The sequence below is a fragment of the Cibotium barometz genome, chromosome 2 (genome assembly GCF_041138505.1).
Source record: "Cibotium barometz isolate CiBa-2024 chromosome 2, ASM4113850v1, whole genome shotgun sequence".
NCBI classification, from domain to species: Eukaryota; Viridiplantae; Streptophyta; class Polypodiopsida; order Cyatheales; family Cibotiaceae; genus Cibotium; species Cibotium barometz.
The window spans coordinates 6006875-6024763 of record NC_141047.1 but is presented as its reverse complement, the minus strand read 5'-3'; the positions used below and the strand labels follow the sequence as shown (position 1 = coordinate 6024763).

General features: G+C 44.5%; 1 protein-coding gene across 1 annotated transcript in view; it reads right to left on the bottom strand.

Annotated features, from left to right (window-relative positions):
• Positions 1-5011: 5011 nt before the first annotated feature.
• Positions 5012-17889, bottom strand: part of LOC147640574 (HAD-superfamily hydrolase, subfamily IG, 5'-nucleotidase) — a 155579-nt gene continuing 142701 nt past the window's right edge. Inside the window, exons 14-18 of the mRNA XM_086813089.1 lie at positions 12025-12155; positions 6104-6166; positions 5946-6024; positions 5746-5833; positions 5012-5605 (exon numbers count right to left, since the gene is read on the bottom strand). Coding sequence (XP_086669215.1) covers positions 5804-5833; positions 5946-6024; positions 6104-6166; positions 12025-12155 — 303 coding nt within the window. The 3' untranslated portion in view covers positions 5012-5605; positions 5746-5803. The remainder of the gene's footprint in view (positions 5606-5745; positions 5834-5945; positions 6025-6103; positions 6167-12024; positions 12156-17889) is intronic.

Below are 17889 nucleotides of genomic sequence, written 5' to 3'. Positions count from 1 at the left end.
TTGCCAATTTTCCAAAGATGAAAGAAGATACAAGAATGCTTTTGTGCCTTCTAAAAAAGGAATTACCTAGAGGCTTCTTTGACATACAAGTGCATGTGCTCATTCACCTCGTGGATGCTCGGTAAGGAATATTCCTTCACATCATGTTTTTTTAATGATATTTTCAATTTTGTAAGTTTTTGTTTCCAAAGAGAGAGACCCTACCAATTTTCCAAAGATGAAAGAAGATACCATAATGCTTTTGTACCTTATGGAAAAGGTATTACCTAGAGGCTTCTTCAATACAAGTATATGTGCTCATCCACCTCATATATGAAATGTCACTTGCGGGTGTCGGGAGTAGCCAAAGGATGTTATTCTTTATGAAGGTGGTAAAAAAGTTTATTCGTCAAAAAGCACAACGGATGAATTCATGGTGGCAGAGGAGGCTTATTCAACAAACAGTGTTCTACATAATCAAATACATGGTGAGATCATGGATCCTTTTGCACAAACATTGTTCTACACAATCAAATACATGGTGAGATCATGGATCCTCTTGCACTAAGATTATCAAGTTCAAGGTTGGGGCTCATCTGCCAGGCATAATTGATTGTGAGCCTCTAGTTTGCCTATCTCATCAGAGTATAAGGTTAGAGTCGGCCTCATGCATAATTAGCCTCTAGTCAGCAATCCAATGACTTCATACAATAACAAAAGCAGGACCTTTTGAGGATTATTCATGACCCAATTTAGTGCACTCTCTACTCTCTCTCATCTTTCTTTCTTTTCCCTAAACGTCATGCTTTCAAGTGATATAATTAATTTCTTAATCAAATGAACACGTGGGAGATAGGGGTTTTTGAGGATTGAATTAGACACAAAAAATAATCAATAGATAGGGGTGACGTATCTCATTAAACAGTTAGTCTCAAGTAGTCACCAGGTCCATTTCTCATCCCAAACAAGGTCCATAATACTTTCAGTATCTCTTTGCAATATACAAGCAAATACTCTTAGAGCAATAAGTGGGGACACTTGATAGGGTTGGTTGGGACTCTTCTTATCTACTTCTTCCCTTGATAGGGTTGGTTGGGACTCTTCTTATCTACTTCTTCCCCTTTCTCTTCTCTATTTTTGGTTTTTAGCAAGCTAGCCATGTAATGTTGCACATGTGATCAACATGGTCTTTTCAATGAAAGATGAAATTTAAAAGGTATGTGCATTGCATTGGAAGGATGGGATGTGCTAGGAGGATGGTATTGGCCATTTGATTCTTCATGACAAGAACACGTCACTTCAAAATCTCTACTTGAGCTAATAAAGAAATCCAACTAAGAAGTCCGACAATGGCTTGTTGAATATATGCTACAATTGAGAGTCATGGGAAAGGTGGTGGAAGAAGTAGTAAACGGACTTACTAGCTTCTAAGCTAATCAATTAGTAATTAGGTAGGCTTTTCTTACAATGAAAGCCAATTAGCTCACAAGAATGTGGGCTTCCTAGCATACAAACTTAAAAGCTAATTGATTAGTGACCGGTTTGACTTCTTTTTTTTTTCGGACTAACCTTTTGGTCCAAGATCCTCCCATTACCAATTTTTCATCGCCCGTAGAGGCACTTAATTATCCACCCGTAGTAGGGGATGCCCGCCGAGGAAGTACCAAGGGGGGTTTTGAACTTAAGAGCTCTTGGTCCTAGGCAAACACCTTCACCACTTGAACTATCACCTCATTGGCAACCGGTTAGACTTCTTACAATGGAAGCTGGTTAGCTCACAAGAATATGGGCTTCCTAGCTTGCAAACTTAAAGACTAACTGCCATGCAAGCGAGGTCATGCGAGTGAGGTGCAAGCTTATGGGCCTTCTGGCTAACCGGCTTGCAAGCTTGTAGCTTTTGGGCTTCCGAGTTTGATGATTAGTCTATAAGCATGCACTTTTGCAAGCCCATGAGCTCGTACATTTTCAAGATAAGAAGCCTGCAAAGTTGGGATCTCCACAAGCCGGTTAGCTTGGAAATCCGATAGCTCCGAAGTTCATAAGCTTACAAGCCAAAAACTTGGGATCTTCACAAGCTGGTTAGCTTGGAAGTTTGATAGCTAGGAAGTTCATAAGCTTGCGAGCCAAAAAATTTGCAAGACCATAAGCTTGCAAGTGGGGGATCCTACTAGTCAATTAGTCAGGATGTTTGCAAGGAACACAAGCATGCAAGGCAAGTAGTTGGGAAGTCCACAAGATGGGGCAGGTGTGAGCTACAAAGATACCCCATGGTGAACACTTTGTGGATGATACCATAGCTTGAAAAGTTCTCTAACATGGCTTATGATGGTCTATCTTCTTTGTTGATGTGGTCAAGTTTGTGAAAAGATACAACAAACATGAACATAATGCTTCAATTTTATTTACAATCAAGGGAAAGAATGCCCATCAACTCCTATAGTTTCTCTACGACGTGAGAATTTACTTTCTCGGACCTATCAATCTTAGTAATTAGGAATGCCCAAGCCAGATACATCATCGCTATAGATTATTACACAAAATGGGTCAAGGAAAGAGAAACAAGAATGGCAAATGCATGCTCCACATGCAAGTTCTTGTATGATGATCTCATCACCGGATGTTCTCTAAAGCTATCCTCTAGAGCTAGTGAGTAGAAAGAGATGCACTTCTTGAATGAGATTGTGGCCTTCCTCCTTGAGTAGTTCTTTTTTAGACACTTGGTTAGCTATTGCAATTCATCACCTTATTACCCGCAAGTCAATGGGCAAGATGAGACCACAACAAGATTATTTATGCTATCTTGACTAAGACAATCGAAGCTAGTTGCAATGCTTGGGAATAAAAGCTACTAACAACATCGTGTGCTTATCAAACCACCTACAAGGTGGCAATGAACACAATTCCATTTAATTTAGCATATTGACTTGAAGTACTAATGCCCATGAATTTTTGGGTGCTACGTCTTATAATTTTTTTGAGGGAGAGGCTAAATGGCAATGCCCTTTCAAAGTAGCTTCATGAGCATGAAAATCTATACTAAGCATGACTCATGATAGTATATGGGACTACTGTTAAGCAACCACCATGCAATTAATGGCTTGACCAACCAGTTAAAGGACAAAGAGAAGATAAAGAAAAGACATGATCCTTCCATGTAGTATCAAAAATGGAAAACACACACATAAGTACCTATTATTTATGACCTCTCTCTCTCTCTCTCTCTCTCTCTCACACACACACACACACACACACACACACATATCTATGTAGAGACATACGTGTATATATATGTATATGTATGCATATATATATAGATTATATATGTGTGTTAAGGTTCAGGTAGAACCAAGGGTACAGCAGATAGTCCAGTTAGAAGCTGAAGATCTCCATAGCTGCGCAGAGGGTAGAGTGAGGAGTAAGAAATGAGTATATGTGTGTGTGTGTGGGGTTAGGAAAGCAATTTTCTTAAAAGCCGTAGGCACCACAAGAGGTTGTCTATGACTTTGAGAGTAATAGATTGATATGTGATTTTTGGTCATCAAGGCTGAATATATATCCACACATGATGTTTGGGTGATCCTAAACATCATTAGAGGGGTGTTCCAAGTGATATTGGCAAGGGATACTCGTTGAGGTGCACTTGGGAAGGGAGCATGTAGACAGACAGATGTTCATGAGATGAAAACACATTGGAGGCTATTTGGAAAATTGACCTTTACGAGATGCTTATATCGAATGAAGCAATTTTACTGTATTTAAAATGTGTTTCTTCTACAATGATGGAAATTGATCACTTCAAATAGTTCGAGTCATTTGGTTAAGAGTGCAAGGGTGGAACCTGATGGAAATTGATCACTTCAAATAGTTGGAATCATTTGGTCAAGAGTGCAATGGTGGAACATGAATGATCAGCATGTGTGAAGCAATCAAGTTATGTCCATAGCATTGCAACACTGAGTTGCACCATAAAGGACATCAATTATGGGTCTCTAACTAAAAAGGTTTTCCCTTTCTCTTCTTTCGTAATCTGCAAGCACATGTGCATGACTTTTGGGGATGAGAAAAAAGGATGAAGTGGAATTCCTTTGATTGTAGGAGTGTTTGTGTTTGAAGATGCATTTTTGCAGAACCCCTGTTATTCCAAGGGTAATAAAGATCAGGTTTGTGCATTGATTAATTGGAAAGAGGATTGAAGTCTTGTTACACCATATGACATGATACGTATCATAGGACTCAGTAAATGGAATAGTTTCTCGAGTCTACCGTGAGTGTATCATGCGATTAATTAATAGGTGACTTTAGTTAGATCGACATGGTATCAGTCCAAATTTCATGGAATAATCTAGAAGATTTGAAGTATACTTTATTTTGTTACTTTGCTTTTGCAAGGAAACTAAAATTTACCCATACTTTGCATACCATACAGTTTGCTACCAACAATGAGATCTCTTTCTAGGAACTGAGCACATACTTCTTGTTAGTTGTTGTCCAATGCTCCTCTTCTGCCACGGACTTTCAGGCTGCATGCAAGTTCAGCTTTCTAACATAGAAGTGTATCAACTGTAAGCATGTTCAAAACCATAGTACCATGAGACGATCACTTCCTAGTTAAGTTGCGGAAACTCCATTTCTTAGGAGGTTTCCAGTTTTGTTTAACCGTTTTCTAGTCTCACCTTAGAATTTTCCCCTTATAAGTTTTGATTTTCCCTAGTTTTCCTTGTTCTCCCGAGTAGATTATGATATATCCCAAGTTCCTCCATTTCTCCCAACTTTTTCCAACATCTCTATTTTTTTCTACTATATAATGTTAAAGACATGCCGTTTCCTGGTTTCCTAGTTTTAAGACATTTGGGCTGGCAGAAATGTCAACCATTTTTGTTGCCGTATCCATCGCATGCAACTATGTTCAGAACCCAATGCACTTAAGCACACAAGCTGTATTTATCATCCAATCCCCACAATATACTTAGTAATTATAAAATTCTCCATGGAAAAGAAATACCCACCCCTTTGAAAACCCTGAAGACAAACCTTTTTAGACTTGAAGAACTTAAGTTATAGAAGTACCATGTCATGATTTGCACTAATCTAGAATTTCTTAGAAGATAACTTGTAAGCTGCTAATCAAGTGTTCTGAAAAGGAAACAGCATAATGCCTTTGGTAGAATGCTGTCTTTTGGGGATCTCCATCTGGTCACCTTCAAATCAAGCTAGGTTTACTTCTGTGTTTCATGTGCATTAATATGTGCCAATGTTTTGTTATAGCTCATGGTGAAGAGGATACAGGATGACCTTGCCCCAATTATGAAGTTGGAGAATTCCAATCCAGGCTTCTTTCTCGCATGCTTGATAAGAAATTAGAAGTGCAACATTGGAAACATTTTACAGCACGGATAACGACCACTTGGCGGTAATCCCCCGATAGAAATTAAGGATGCTCTTTTTCTCATGAGAAAAGGTGTTATCATCAACATGAAGTACAAACTAATGAACATCAAAAGTCACACAGCAGGAGTAAAGTCAGCCTGAGAGCTTCTTTGAAACTTCTGATCATGTACAACACTGCACACTTTCAAAACCCTTACTGCTGATGACTGACAATTCACTGCTGAGACCCGTACAAAGCCTGCTCGACAAAAGAAAGCGCAGAAATTGAGAAAGCAGAACACTCTTAAACAATTTACGATATCCCTCTGATGGATTTTTTTAAAAAAAATCACAGAAATATGCACTTGATTGTGATTGATAAAATACGTCTAATCAAACCTGATAATGTTGAGCACCTCTTATTCAAAAGCCCTCACTTTCCAGAGCTGATGCCACCTCAATAAGGGTGCAAGTCATGTGCAAGACTCTGCCAAGCAAAATTGTTTTTATATCTTCTCCTATGGCTAACCGCAAATGATACAAAATAAAAAATACTCCAGGCACAGAGAACCAAAAACAATTCGGCAAGAAATGCTGACCTGTGCTTGAGATCTAAAATACATAAATGGGGTAAAGCGTAGAAAATTTGAGACCCGGGATGTGTAGATGTCAGCATACCTGCAAAAAGAAATTCAGACCAACCCATGAAAGAGAGGCTCACAAGGAGTTGAAGACAGTTAGATAGGCAAGCACTGACTTCTCAATTTGCCGCGTCAAATGACTTTTATCCCACAGTCCAGCCCTTGAAAGATATCCCCATCTGGAAAACAAAAATATAGCAATTGGGATTTTAATAAGGTTAACTTTATTAATAAAGTTCAAGCATGTGCATGTGTGCTGTAAGAGAGAAAGAGAGAGAGAAGACTGCTTCGAGAATATGGCGGTTCTCCTTCTCGACTTCAAGGCGGCTTACGACCCATGTAAACTGGAATTTTCTGAAGGGCTCCATTCTTCGCAAGGCATAGTTGTTTCCGTAAGCCAACATATCGTACAGAATACCGTACGGACACGTATGGTATTTTCAAAAAAAAATGGGGGGGTAATGGTCTTCTTTTTGCTTGTCTATGGCTGTTCGAGCTTCCTCTATACGATGATGCTTCCCTCCTTTTTAAAATACACCGTATCTTGAAATTGGAAATACCTAAGCTTATAAGTAATTTTTTTTAAACACCGTATTTTATCGTACGATAAGAACAAAAAATTATATCATACCGTATTTTCCCGTATGGTATCGTACCTAACAACTATGTCGCATGGGTATTTCAGCCTCTTGGATCTGGAACACTCAGCTCTTTACTCATCAGTCCACAGCCAAGTTCTCATTTAGGGTGCCCGCAGGGAGCATTTTTCCATTTCTCGCTCGGTGCACCAAAGCTGTCCCTTCGCACCCTTCCTTTTTGTCTTCATTGCAGAGGTCATGAGCAGCTTCCTGTGCATACACGACACGGGCCTCTAGGGTCTCAGCCTCCCCATTGGAGCTCCTGGATGCGGAGTTTGCAGATGACACTGCCACTTACCTATCCGGCTCAGATGGGAATCTAGAGAATTTTGCAGAGGCTACATAGCTTTTTTGCCTTGCTTCTAGTGCACATATCAGTGCAAGACATGCAGTTTCTAAGTATTATTCCTTCCCCCCCCCCCCCCAAAAAAAAAAAGAAAGTTTGAGCTTCCTCTGTATGATGATGCTTCCCTCCTTTTTAAAATACACCATATCTCGAAATTGGAAATACCTAAGTTTATAAGTATTTTTTTTGAACACTGTATTTTATCGTACAATAAGAAAAAAATATATATCATACCGTATTTTCCCGTATGGTATCGTACCCAACAACTATATCGCATGGGTATTTCAGCCTCTTGGATCCGGAAGTCTCGGCTCTTTACTCCTCAGTCCACAGCCAAGTTCTCATTCAGGCTGCCCACAGCGAGCATTTTTCCATTTCTCGCTCGGTGTGCCAAAGATGTCCCTTGGCACCCTTCCTTTTTGTCTTCATCGCAGAGGCCATTAGCAGCTTCCTGTGCATACACGACACGGGCCTCTAGGGTCTCAGCCTCCCCATTGGAGCTCCTGGATGCGGAGTTTGCAGATGACACTGCCACTTACCTATCCGGCTCACATGGGAATCTAGAGAATTTTGCAGAGGCTACATAGCTTTTCTGCCTTGCTTCTGGTGCACATATCAACTGGTGCAAGTCATGCAGTTTCTCAGTATTATTCACACACCCCCACCCCCCACCCCCCCCACCCCCCCACCCCCCCAAAAGTCCCCTCCCGGATGTGACAAAAGGAGCGCCTTTGTCAGCCTCTTATGTGGAATGACTCATTCAGCTCCCTTCAGGCCACCCTGTCAATGCTCGGCCCCACCTTGCCTCGGGTCGCATCAGTTCCACCACTGCTCAGACTGGATTCCTGGTTTCATTTTGGCAACCTCCCTCCCCCGGTGCAGCAGGAGAGGCTCAGTTGCCTCAGAGGAGGGACCTGCCTCAGCCTTGAGATTGACTCTGCCATCCCCCCAAAGTGAAACACCCACATGGATCCACTCCTGATTTTATTTGGGTTGCTTCCTTCTCATGACATGATGTTCCTTTGGCCATCTTCGGTATCTAAGAATGAAACAACGCGACCCAACACGCCCCCCCCCTCTTCCGCGGGGCCCCTCTCCCTTTTCTTTTTCCTCCCTTTATTGTAGAGGCTCAAGGATGACTTCTTCCAGGAGCAGACGTCACCAATGAGGATTACCCTTCACTCCCCCAGCGGGTGAAGGATTGTGGACCTCCATGAGTGTCAGTGGAACATTGGCCATTCCTTGTGAATCAATAAAGCCGATGACCAGACCTGGCAACTTTGTCTTTGGGAGAGCTGCCCTTAGATCCCCCTGTACTAGTGGGATCCAGGAGGATGGCCCTCGCCGGACCCGACCTGCCGTTCAAAGGCCCCAGGCATCCCCTTCTTCCAGTACTCGGTTTGCCGCCGTTTGCTTGGGCCAGCACATTCTCTTACAGACACTAGATGAGGGCATACGTCATGATTTCCTTGCAAACTACTGGCACAAGCTCCGGGACAGCTTTCACCTCAGAAGGTTACTATCTTCTTTTGGATTTTGGCACACCATAGCCTTGCAGTTGGTACCTAGCTCCCCATAGTGGGCCGCGACCCTCCTTGTGCAACCACTGCAGCACCCCTGAGGAGACTCAGCGACGATGCCTTTGGGATTGCCCAAAGGCCCAGCAGGACTGGTGGAGGATCCTCAGACTTTTCAAATCCAAGCCGAGCACCCTCCATTTCATCACATGGGCCATGATTGCTTGCGCTACCGGGGAGGGTGCAACACTATGTTACGAGGAGCATGGCACTGGCCTTGCCCTTCCAGCTCACCTACTTTAGGATTTCGGCTATCCAGCCTTAGAGGTACCAGTTACCTAGTTTGGAGTTTGTAAGAGATGCAAGATCGTCAGCAATATCACCGCTTGGCATATCTGACGGACGAGATGCAACGAGGCCCCCTGGCGGAGGTGATCCATTCCATTTGGCTAGACGTCATCCACACTTTGAGAGGATGCTAGTAGTGCCTCATAGGTGACTCGGAGTCGATGCAATGGCGCCGGGCCACCTTCCTATGCACTTGGAGTCAGGGCCCCTTCCTCAATGGAGGGAGCGACGGAGCAATTTGGCACTACAGGCCCCCAGTGTGTCTTTTTCTTCCCCCTCCCTGGATGTAATCTCCCTCTGAGAGTGGCCAGCCAAGAGAGGGAGCACACCCCCCCCGCCCCCCCTCCCCCCACTCCTTTCCTTTATTTACCTCTTAGAAGGGAAGTACACAGTTGGCTCCTCCTGAGGCTGTTTTTTTGTGGTTTGCTTTCTGTGGACATTTCTCTTTTATGACTCGAGAACAACAATGGACAACCTAAAGACCAAAGAATTATCAAGAAACAGCCTGGAAATAAAGAATTCAAGTTTCCCACACCATACCAAGTGCCCGCACAGAGGTTGTGGAAGACACAGAGGTGCTCCACGTCAGTCCCCCTGGCCCTCGTAGAGAAAGGGCCAAGGTGAGGGGTGAAACACCTCATAATGACAGGAAAAAGGGGGAGTTACCTCCCGTTATTTCCCACTACCAGCAGGTCGACCATGCCAACAACTAAAAATGGGTGAAGAGGCCCTATAAATAAGTGCCTCCCATCCATTCTCCCCTATTCTTGAGCAAATTGCAAGCGAGAAGAGCTTCGAGAGCAGCCCTGTGGATGGAAATTTTCAGAAGTCTAGCATATATGGATGGAATCAGACGGATATTTATAAAAAGATTTGCAGTTTGGTAATATCTTGAGAAGCCAGTGAGGTAACAGTGAACATTCAGCCACTGCAACTCCATTCTTATCAAGGTGCAAAAAAGCTTCAAACTTTTTGCATGATCCACAAGAGATGTTGCAAATATTTAGAGATAGAGCTTTGTTTCATGCAATCAAAATCATATACCTCTAATGTTCAAGATCGGTCAACTAATTTATCAAAGGATTCCTACCGATTCTCACGTGATAAAAATCAAAGCCTTTTCACACTTTTGGTGGGCCTTACAAAGTGATACACGCAATCAATGAGGTTGCATATAAACAAGACTTGCCACCTGGATACTATTTTTTGATGTCACCATAGACTAAGAGAGATGTTAGGGCTGGAAATAGTTAAGGACCTTGTCAACTTAGAGAATCTTACTTGAGTTATGTTATTCCTTATGAATCACAACTAGAGTGAAAGAGAGCATGTTTCATACATCTCCATTTGATGAGGATCCCAGTTTGAAGGAGGCAATATGTTCAGGCTTTGACAGTGAGGCTAGGGCTATTACTTAATAATCATGGGACAATGTGAAGAGACCTTAATTCAGAAACACACTTTCAATAACTGGCCCAGAGTCTAAAGAAGCCAGTGGGTTGCTCATATGTTCCCACCCAATGATACTTGAGGAATATAGACTGAGATCAGGCATTGTGCAAGCTCTGGTGGGTAATAAACTTGAATAGTGGGCTCTGGTGTTCATGTAATGGTTTGGGCGAACAACTTGGCTCAGTGTTGGTCTACTACCGTCAGGCTTGGGGGTGCTCCCAAAGGTTGGTGAAGAGCTAACCAGATCATCTAACTTAGGTCTTTACTCCTGTTCTGTATTTGATATGAAGGAGGTTGGTTGAGAGATTGGGGGTGCTCCCAAAGATTGGTGAAGAGCTAACCAGATCATCTAACTTAGGTCTTTACTCCTGTTCTGTATCTGATATGGAGGAGCTTGGTTGAGAGATTGAGCACAAACACACAGGCAAGGGCTTGAAAAACCTTAATAAAGTCAAATGAGACTAGCAGGATCATTGATCATGCAATACATCAACCTGAAGGACCATCTGCTTGAAACTCGTCCCTTTTTAGCTCCACATTGGTGAATTCAACCCCCACTGTGGCACTCTTGCTTTCCTATCCTGTATGGAGTCCTTAACTAAATTTAAATGGAAACACAATTTAGGATCTAAATTGAGACGGTTGATCTATCTTTTTTACTTTTAAATAAATAATGAACATGGCATAGAAATTTGATTATACAATCCTGAAAGTGCCCTGGGCTTTACACCATCAGTAAGTTGGTATTACTTGCAGCTTTGAAGAGATTTGCTCCCATGTGTTGCCATTTTAGACAAAGTCACAGCTACTTGGGAGGGCATAGCATCCATCAAAATATAGAAGTGAACCTAGTAGCCAATGATGTGATAGCCCAAGTGGTGAAGGTGTTTGCCAAGGACCAGGAGGTCCCTGGTTCAAAACCCCACGAGATGCTTCCTCGGCGGCATCACCTACGGGCAGATTAAAAACACCTACAGGCGGGCACCCAACTACGGGCAGTGAAAAACAGTAACTACGGCAAGATCTTGGGCCTAAGGCTAGTTGGAAGAGGAAAAAAAAGGAAGTGAACCTAGTACTTATATGAAATCACGTACTTTGTTTTCAAGGAGATTCATGCTAAATTGGGATGAATCTGCTCAGTGCTGCATACAAAATATTTCTAGCCAATGCATGACTGATGAACTGCAGTTCCAAAGCTTGAGACTCTCCAGACCAAAATCGCCAAAAAAAAATTTCTAAGAAGCCTTTTCAAGCACATATCTTTAGAAACATTTCTTTTCTCTAGGTGGAAATTTGGAAACATCGTTTTCTTAGATCAAGAACACATACTACATATAAATATCTTTGAAGTCAAAATTCAACCTCCAAAGTAGCATTGGAAGCAATTTCAGTCAAAGAGGTCTGTTTCAAGTAGAGGGCACGTTAAGGCTTGGCAAGTTGCAGCCGTAATTTGTCCCCAGCTGAATCAATAAAATACATCAACAAAAGTTTGGAGTTTTTTCAAAACAAACCAGTTTTTTGGACCACATTGTTGAGATTTAACCTCTAAAATATATTTGCTCTTCAACTAGTTCAAGGATCTCTTTTAACACAGTATTCAAAAAGACACAGACAATTACCTAACTCAATAATAGGCATCCACCCTGTTGAAAGATAAAAAGTGCAAGAGATAACAATCATAAATCTACAATCATGGAGGCACCCAGAACTTCTCAAGGACAAAGGCTGATTCTTACCTTTTATTGAAGTGCTTTCCATCTGCTTCAAGCATTGGAGCAATTTTCTGATCTAATCGTCGCATTATGAGAAGCATCTTTTGCATGTTTTCCGCCAGCTCCCTTTCATCCATGTCTGTCACCAAAGGTGTCTGTTGTTGATACAGGCAACAGAGTTACTAAGAAAGCATAGTGAAAAATAAATGAACACTTCAAAATTCTTCCTTGTGAGCTATTTGTGCAGGTGTCAATGATGCTCCCTTTGTGTGGTATACAAGGAAACATGTCCATTATTTTTATTCAATGCTCATGGTAAACTTATTTTTGCATAGTGCAGCTTTGGTGTCATTGCCAATTGTTGATCTTTATTGGAAATTTATTTAATAGCTAAGCTGCCTTTACATTGTATCAAACACTTGTACTTGAGGCCAAATACCTCATACAACCGGTCTGATGTGATTGTTGGTGGTAAACCACAAACGGGTTACCAAAGTCGGATAAATCGGCCTTCTTTCCTCCGCCTCTGCCTTGCTTTCCTCCACCTGCCGCCGCCACCCTCCTCCCTCATTTCACCACCCTCCCATTTCTCCATCTCCTTCCATGCACCCTTCTGCCCTTGCTATTGTCTTCCCTAGCCACCTCTTTGTCCTGCTTCCTCCTTTGCAGCCATTCCTCACCGCCTTCTCCTGCCTGTGTGTCTCGCCTCCCTCACCCTCCTGGGAGCACCTCCCACCCCCCCCCAGCCCCTTTTTGCCTTGCTTCCTCTTCGCGGCCCCACCCCGCTCCCCCCCCCCCCCCCACAGTGTTTTTTCACAGCAGGTTTTAGCATTCGGAGTGCTTATTTCGGCAGGTGTCGGCTTCCTTTGCTCTTCGCCCCTTCAGGAGGGCTCCATGGTAGCAGCTCCGTCATCCCTGACCGAGGCAGCCACCCCCTGCCTCTTCTCCAAGCAGATCTTCATCTCCTAGCATCAATAGTAGCCTCCCTCAAAGCCTCAAAATTGGTTTGCAAGATTATGGGTAGCCGCCTGGCACACAGCCAGCTTCGTAACTTGCTTTCCTCCTTTGCTGCTCTTTGCAGCCATTCCTCACCGCCTTCTCCTGCCTGTGTCTCGCCTCCCTCACCCTCCTGGGAGCACCACACCCCCCAACCCCCCCGCCCCTTTTTGCCTTGCTTCCCCCCCCCCCCCCCCCCCCCCCCCCCCCCCCCAACAGTGTTTTTTCACAGCAGGTTTTAGCATTCGGACTGCTTTATTTCGGCAGGTGTCGGCTTCCTTTGCTCTTCGCCCCCTTCAGGAGGACTCCGTGGTAGCAGCTCCGTCATCCCCGACCGAGGCAGCCACCCCCTGCTCCTTCTCCGAAGCAGATCTTCAACTCCTAGCATCAATAGTAGCCTCCCTCAAAGCCTCAAAATTGGTTTGCAAGATTAAGGATAGCCGCCTGGCACACAGCCAGCTTCGTGACTTGCTTCAGATCAGCTCCATAGAGGAGAGAAAAGTGGAGTACAGATTCCATGCCCGTGCGTCTTTCTGGACTCAGGCTGGAGACAAAGGCACAAGGGACTTCTTTGAGTGGACAGGACCTGATCACCAGAGGAATGGCATCCGGAGGCTTCGAGGGTCGGACGGAACCATTGTTTCCAAACCGCACCACATTCGAGCTGTAGCCACAAGCTACCTCAGTTTCCTCCTCACTGCAGAGCCCCACTCCCTACTAGCACAGGATCAATTGAGAGGGTCTAGCAGCACACACGTGATATGCTCCCACTGACTCTCCGGAGCTTCTTGTTGACACCCTATTCTTCTGAGGATATTGTAGAGGCTTTGCAGGAGCTCCCTAGGGACAAGTGCCCAAGTGAGGATGTGCTTCCGATTCCCCTGTTTTTCAATCACTGGGAACTCATGTAGGGCGGCTTCCGCGTGGCCTTTAAGGAGATTATGAGTTCGGGATTTATACCAGAGAGACTGGCGGAGGGTTTGATTCACTTGATCCCCAAGTAGGGAGGTGATAGGTTGGAGATTCCCCAATGGAGACCTATCAACCTCTTGGGGACAACCTACAAAATCCTAGCCAAAACCATCAGCCGTCGACTGCAGCCCCACCTTCCAGATTTGATGATCCATGGCACGCAGACAGGTTTTATCTAGAACAGGAGCATCTTCAACAATATCTTCACCTTTTGGGAGCATCCTCATCGCTACCATTTGGTACAACACCTTCTACTGGGTCTTTTCCACGGCCTCTATCGGCCAGGTCCAGTGGTTGATCCGCAACTTCCTTTGGGCATGCAATGATGGCAAGCCGGCATGACCAAGGTGGCTTTGAAAGTCATCATTCAGCCTCGCCATAGAGGTGGCTTGGGCATTATTGATCCTTCTATGGAGTGTAGAGCCCTACTCGGTAAGCTGATCATCAGTGGCTCCCTCACATGTATATCCCGCATGCACTCCAATTCTTGGCGGTCCTTGGCTCCCCAGCCCAAGATAAATCTTCACAGGGATGAGGACCCTGGCCTAAGCCCATCCATCGAGGACCGCTTGGCCAGCCTCTTTCGAGCCTACAACCACATTTGTTTTGATCTTCGCCAATCTCCCCCACACATGGACGAGGAGAGACTTTGTCAACCACCACTAGTCTGGAACCCCTTGATTACCCTACCTAGGCTCCTGTCCTCACGTCTCATGGGGGGCATTGAGCGAGGGACCAGTCTAGTCTCTTGCTGAGTGGCTCACTCGGATCCGAGGCATAGACAAGCTCACCCTCGATGTCGACTCTTCCATCGCTCCATAGTGGCTCGCACCGGTCCAAGGCCCTTCTCCCCCTGAGTGGGTAGGGGTTTTTACCAGACATGATATCCCGATTGTAACTATTTGGCCCTCCTAGCTCTATTTCACATGATGAAATCCATGCCCAGACACCAGACAGGTGGAAGAAGACATGGGGACAAGATTCATAAGGTTTGATTAAGGAAAAAGCACCATTCTTGGTATAATTTAAAAAAAGCAAGAAAAAGCAAAAAGTCAAACAGGGTTAACCACGAGCCAAGGGCACGATTGGAAAGAGGAGACTGAGCGAAATCAAAAAGCTAAAACGCATTTTCTCAAAAAGCAGCTCTTACGCCAAAAAGCAAGTTCTTAAACCCAGAAAAGCAAAGCACCAAAAGTTGAGTAATATTTTATTAATAAAAGTAAAAAGAGCAAAAGCAAAGGCAAAAAGAGAAAAGCAAAGCATAAAAAGGCAAAGCAAAAGCATGAAGGCTTTTTGGCAAAAAGCAGGGTCTCTTAAAAGTATAATAAGGATTGGACTTCTCTTGTAGTACAATGAACAAGATCATTGAAGATTCAAGGAGATCGTGGAGTGTGTGTGGGCATCATTATGATCATGGAGAGCTTCTTCTTCGCCATCAACACCTTCTCCAACTTGCTTTTCAGATGTACGGTCAACCCTAGACTTGTATGGGTATATGCATGGATGATATGGACGCATGAACGGAGCTGTACGGACAGGAATTTTACAAACCCTAAAAATTTTAGAAACCCTAAAAATTGCTTCTTGGAGGTTTTTATCGCCCAAAAACCATTAAAACAAATTTTATATCAGCTTTCTTGCCAGAAAGAGCTTTTCCATGGTTTTCTTCATCGACAAGGTTATAGGAGTTGTGGAGCATAGACATGGAGAACTTGGACATGGAGCTTGGACATGAACATGGAGTTTGGACAAAGAGCTTGGCTTTTGGACTTGGATCTAGATTTGGATCTAGAACTAGAACAACTTGGATATGAACTTGGATTTGGATTCATTGGATTTGGATATTGGATCTGGTACTAGCTCGGTGAGAGATACTTGTGGGTCATCCCCATGGTGTGCTCGACATTAGAGATCTTGTGCATAGACATCGACATCAACTTGGATATCCTACATCGGCATATCTATTTGTTTTGTATTCATTGATTGTATTAATCCTGGCTAGCGTGCCCATGGATTGTTCCTGAATAAATTCATGAAAAGGGATAGGGCTTGTCCCTGCTCAATGTGGTGTACTGTGCAAGATCCCTATTCCCTTCTTTCTCTCCCCTCTCTCTCTATATCTCTATCTCTTGGACATGTGGTTGAGTCCGTCACGGCACGCCTCGCCGGGCTTACACCGATAGCGATTCATGGTGCAGATGGAGGCACCCTCATGACTTTTTCTATTGGGTTGCATGGCAGATTGAGCCATCCCCCCCCCCCCCCCCCCCCCCCCCCCTTCAGCGACAGAGGACCTTAGCACATGCACTTTACAAAGAATGAGAGTGATCCTATTTCATGACCACGGATGGCATGCCGACCCTCCCCCGACTAGGCAGGAGACAAGGTCACTAGGAATTTCTTTGAGATAGCAGGCCCACACAGGCCCTCCGAGGGATAATATCCGCAAGTTGCGCAGCTAGGATGGATCCATTGTTGCAAATCCCCCCCCCCCCCCCCCCCCCCCCCCGCCCCCCCCATGTGAGAGTCATTGCCACAAATTTCTTCAGCTCTATCCTCACCAGTGTCCCCCTATTCTCACAGGTGTTGGATGCGCGTGAGCGAGATTGGCGACATACGAGAGAGGTGGTTCCTCCCGCTCTCCAGACTTTCCTATTGACTCCCCTTATTGTAGAGGAGCTTGCGGAGGCTTTGATAGCACTCCTAAGGGCAAATGCCTTGGAGAAGACGATGTGTGGTGGTTGGGTGATTGCCTCTACTACACCACCTGCAGGCACACAAGAAGAAGACACAGTGGGATCAAAACTGGGGGACAGAAATCCCAGCTCCAAGGGCACCAACCCACCTGGCTCCTGTCCTCAGCCCTCCAGCTGACTCCTTTGGACACTTCAACACCCTCCCAACCTCCCTATCTGGTCCAGCTGCCTCCTCCAGCTATCCTCTCAAGACTTGCACAACTCAGCTAATGCAGGTATCCTCTCCTCTGCATCTGCTGTAACTTCTAGATGCTCAAACCACTCAATCCAAACATAGAGCTGACCTTTTGGACTCTTAGCTGACAACAGCTGACTCACACCTACCACAGAAACACAACTAGACCACTAACCTTCTGACTGCTGATGACTAACCTCTGACAGTCAGCTGAGACCCACAAACACTTCTCCCAAACGAAAACAAGCCAGGGCAAGCAATCTTCACCATCAACTGTCTATTCTAATGCACATCTGACACACAGCTGGCTCAGAGCCTTCTCATCTCAACTTACACACACTGAGTCGGCACTGACTCAGAACCAAATCCCTAGTCTTCAGACTCATACTTACATGAGCTCACCTCCATAAACTCGAACAAACAATCAACTCCATCACAACTGAAATATCAAAACAAAAGACTATATACCAAACACCCTGTCTGTTTCAGATATACAAGAAAACACTTCACTGTCTCAATAGCCCTGAGACCTGGGCACAATCTTAAGAATAAACACAAAACTCAAGGATCCCCGCAGGTAAACCTTGGATACACAGCTTTAAACTCTGAACCACTGTCGCCCACGACAGGCTTGTCACACCGAAACCAGTACACATCTGACAAGAGGACAACAACAGTTGAAGAAGAATTGGGTCAGGTAAAGTCTCTTACAGGGGCGCTGCACAGAGAACCTAGGGAGCTCACATCCTAGCCAATCCTCCAGTCTTCAGCTCTCCCTGCACTCTGATCCAAGCCAATCTCTCACACTGTGTTGGCCTCTACTTTGCAACACTTGGAAAAACAGCAGGATCTCCAACCTGCAATTAACAATCTTGCAGGGGCCCACTCAACTGCAGTCGGTGCACTCCTCTCTCTGGCGGGAACTCTAGCCTCACCTCGACGAGCCACACTGAAAACTTCGCCCAATTCTCCCTCTTCAAGGCTTTCACC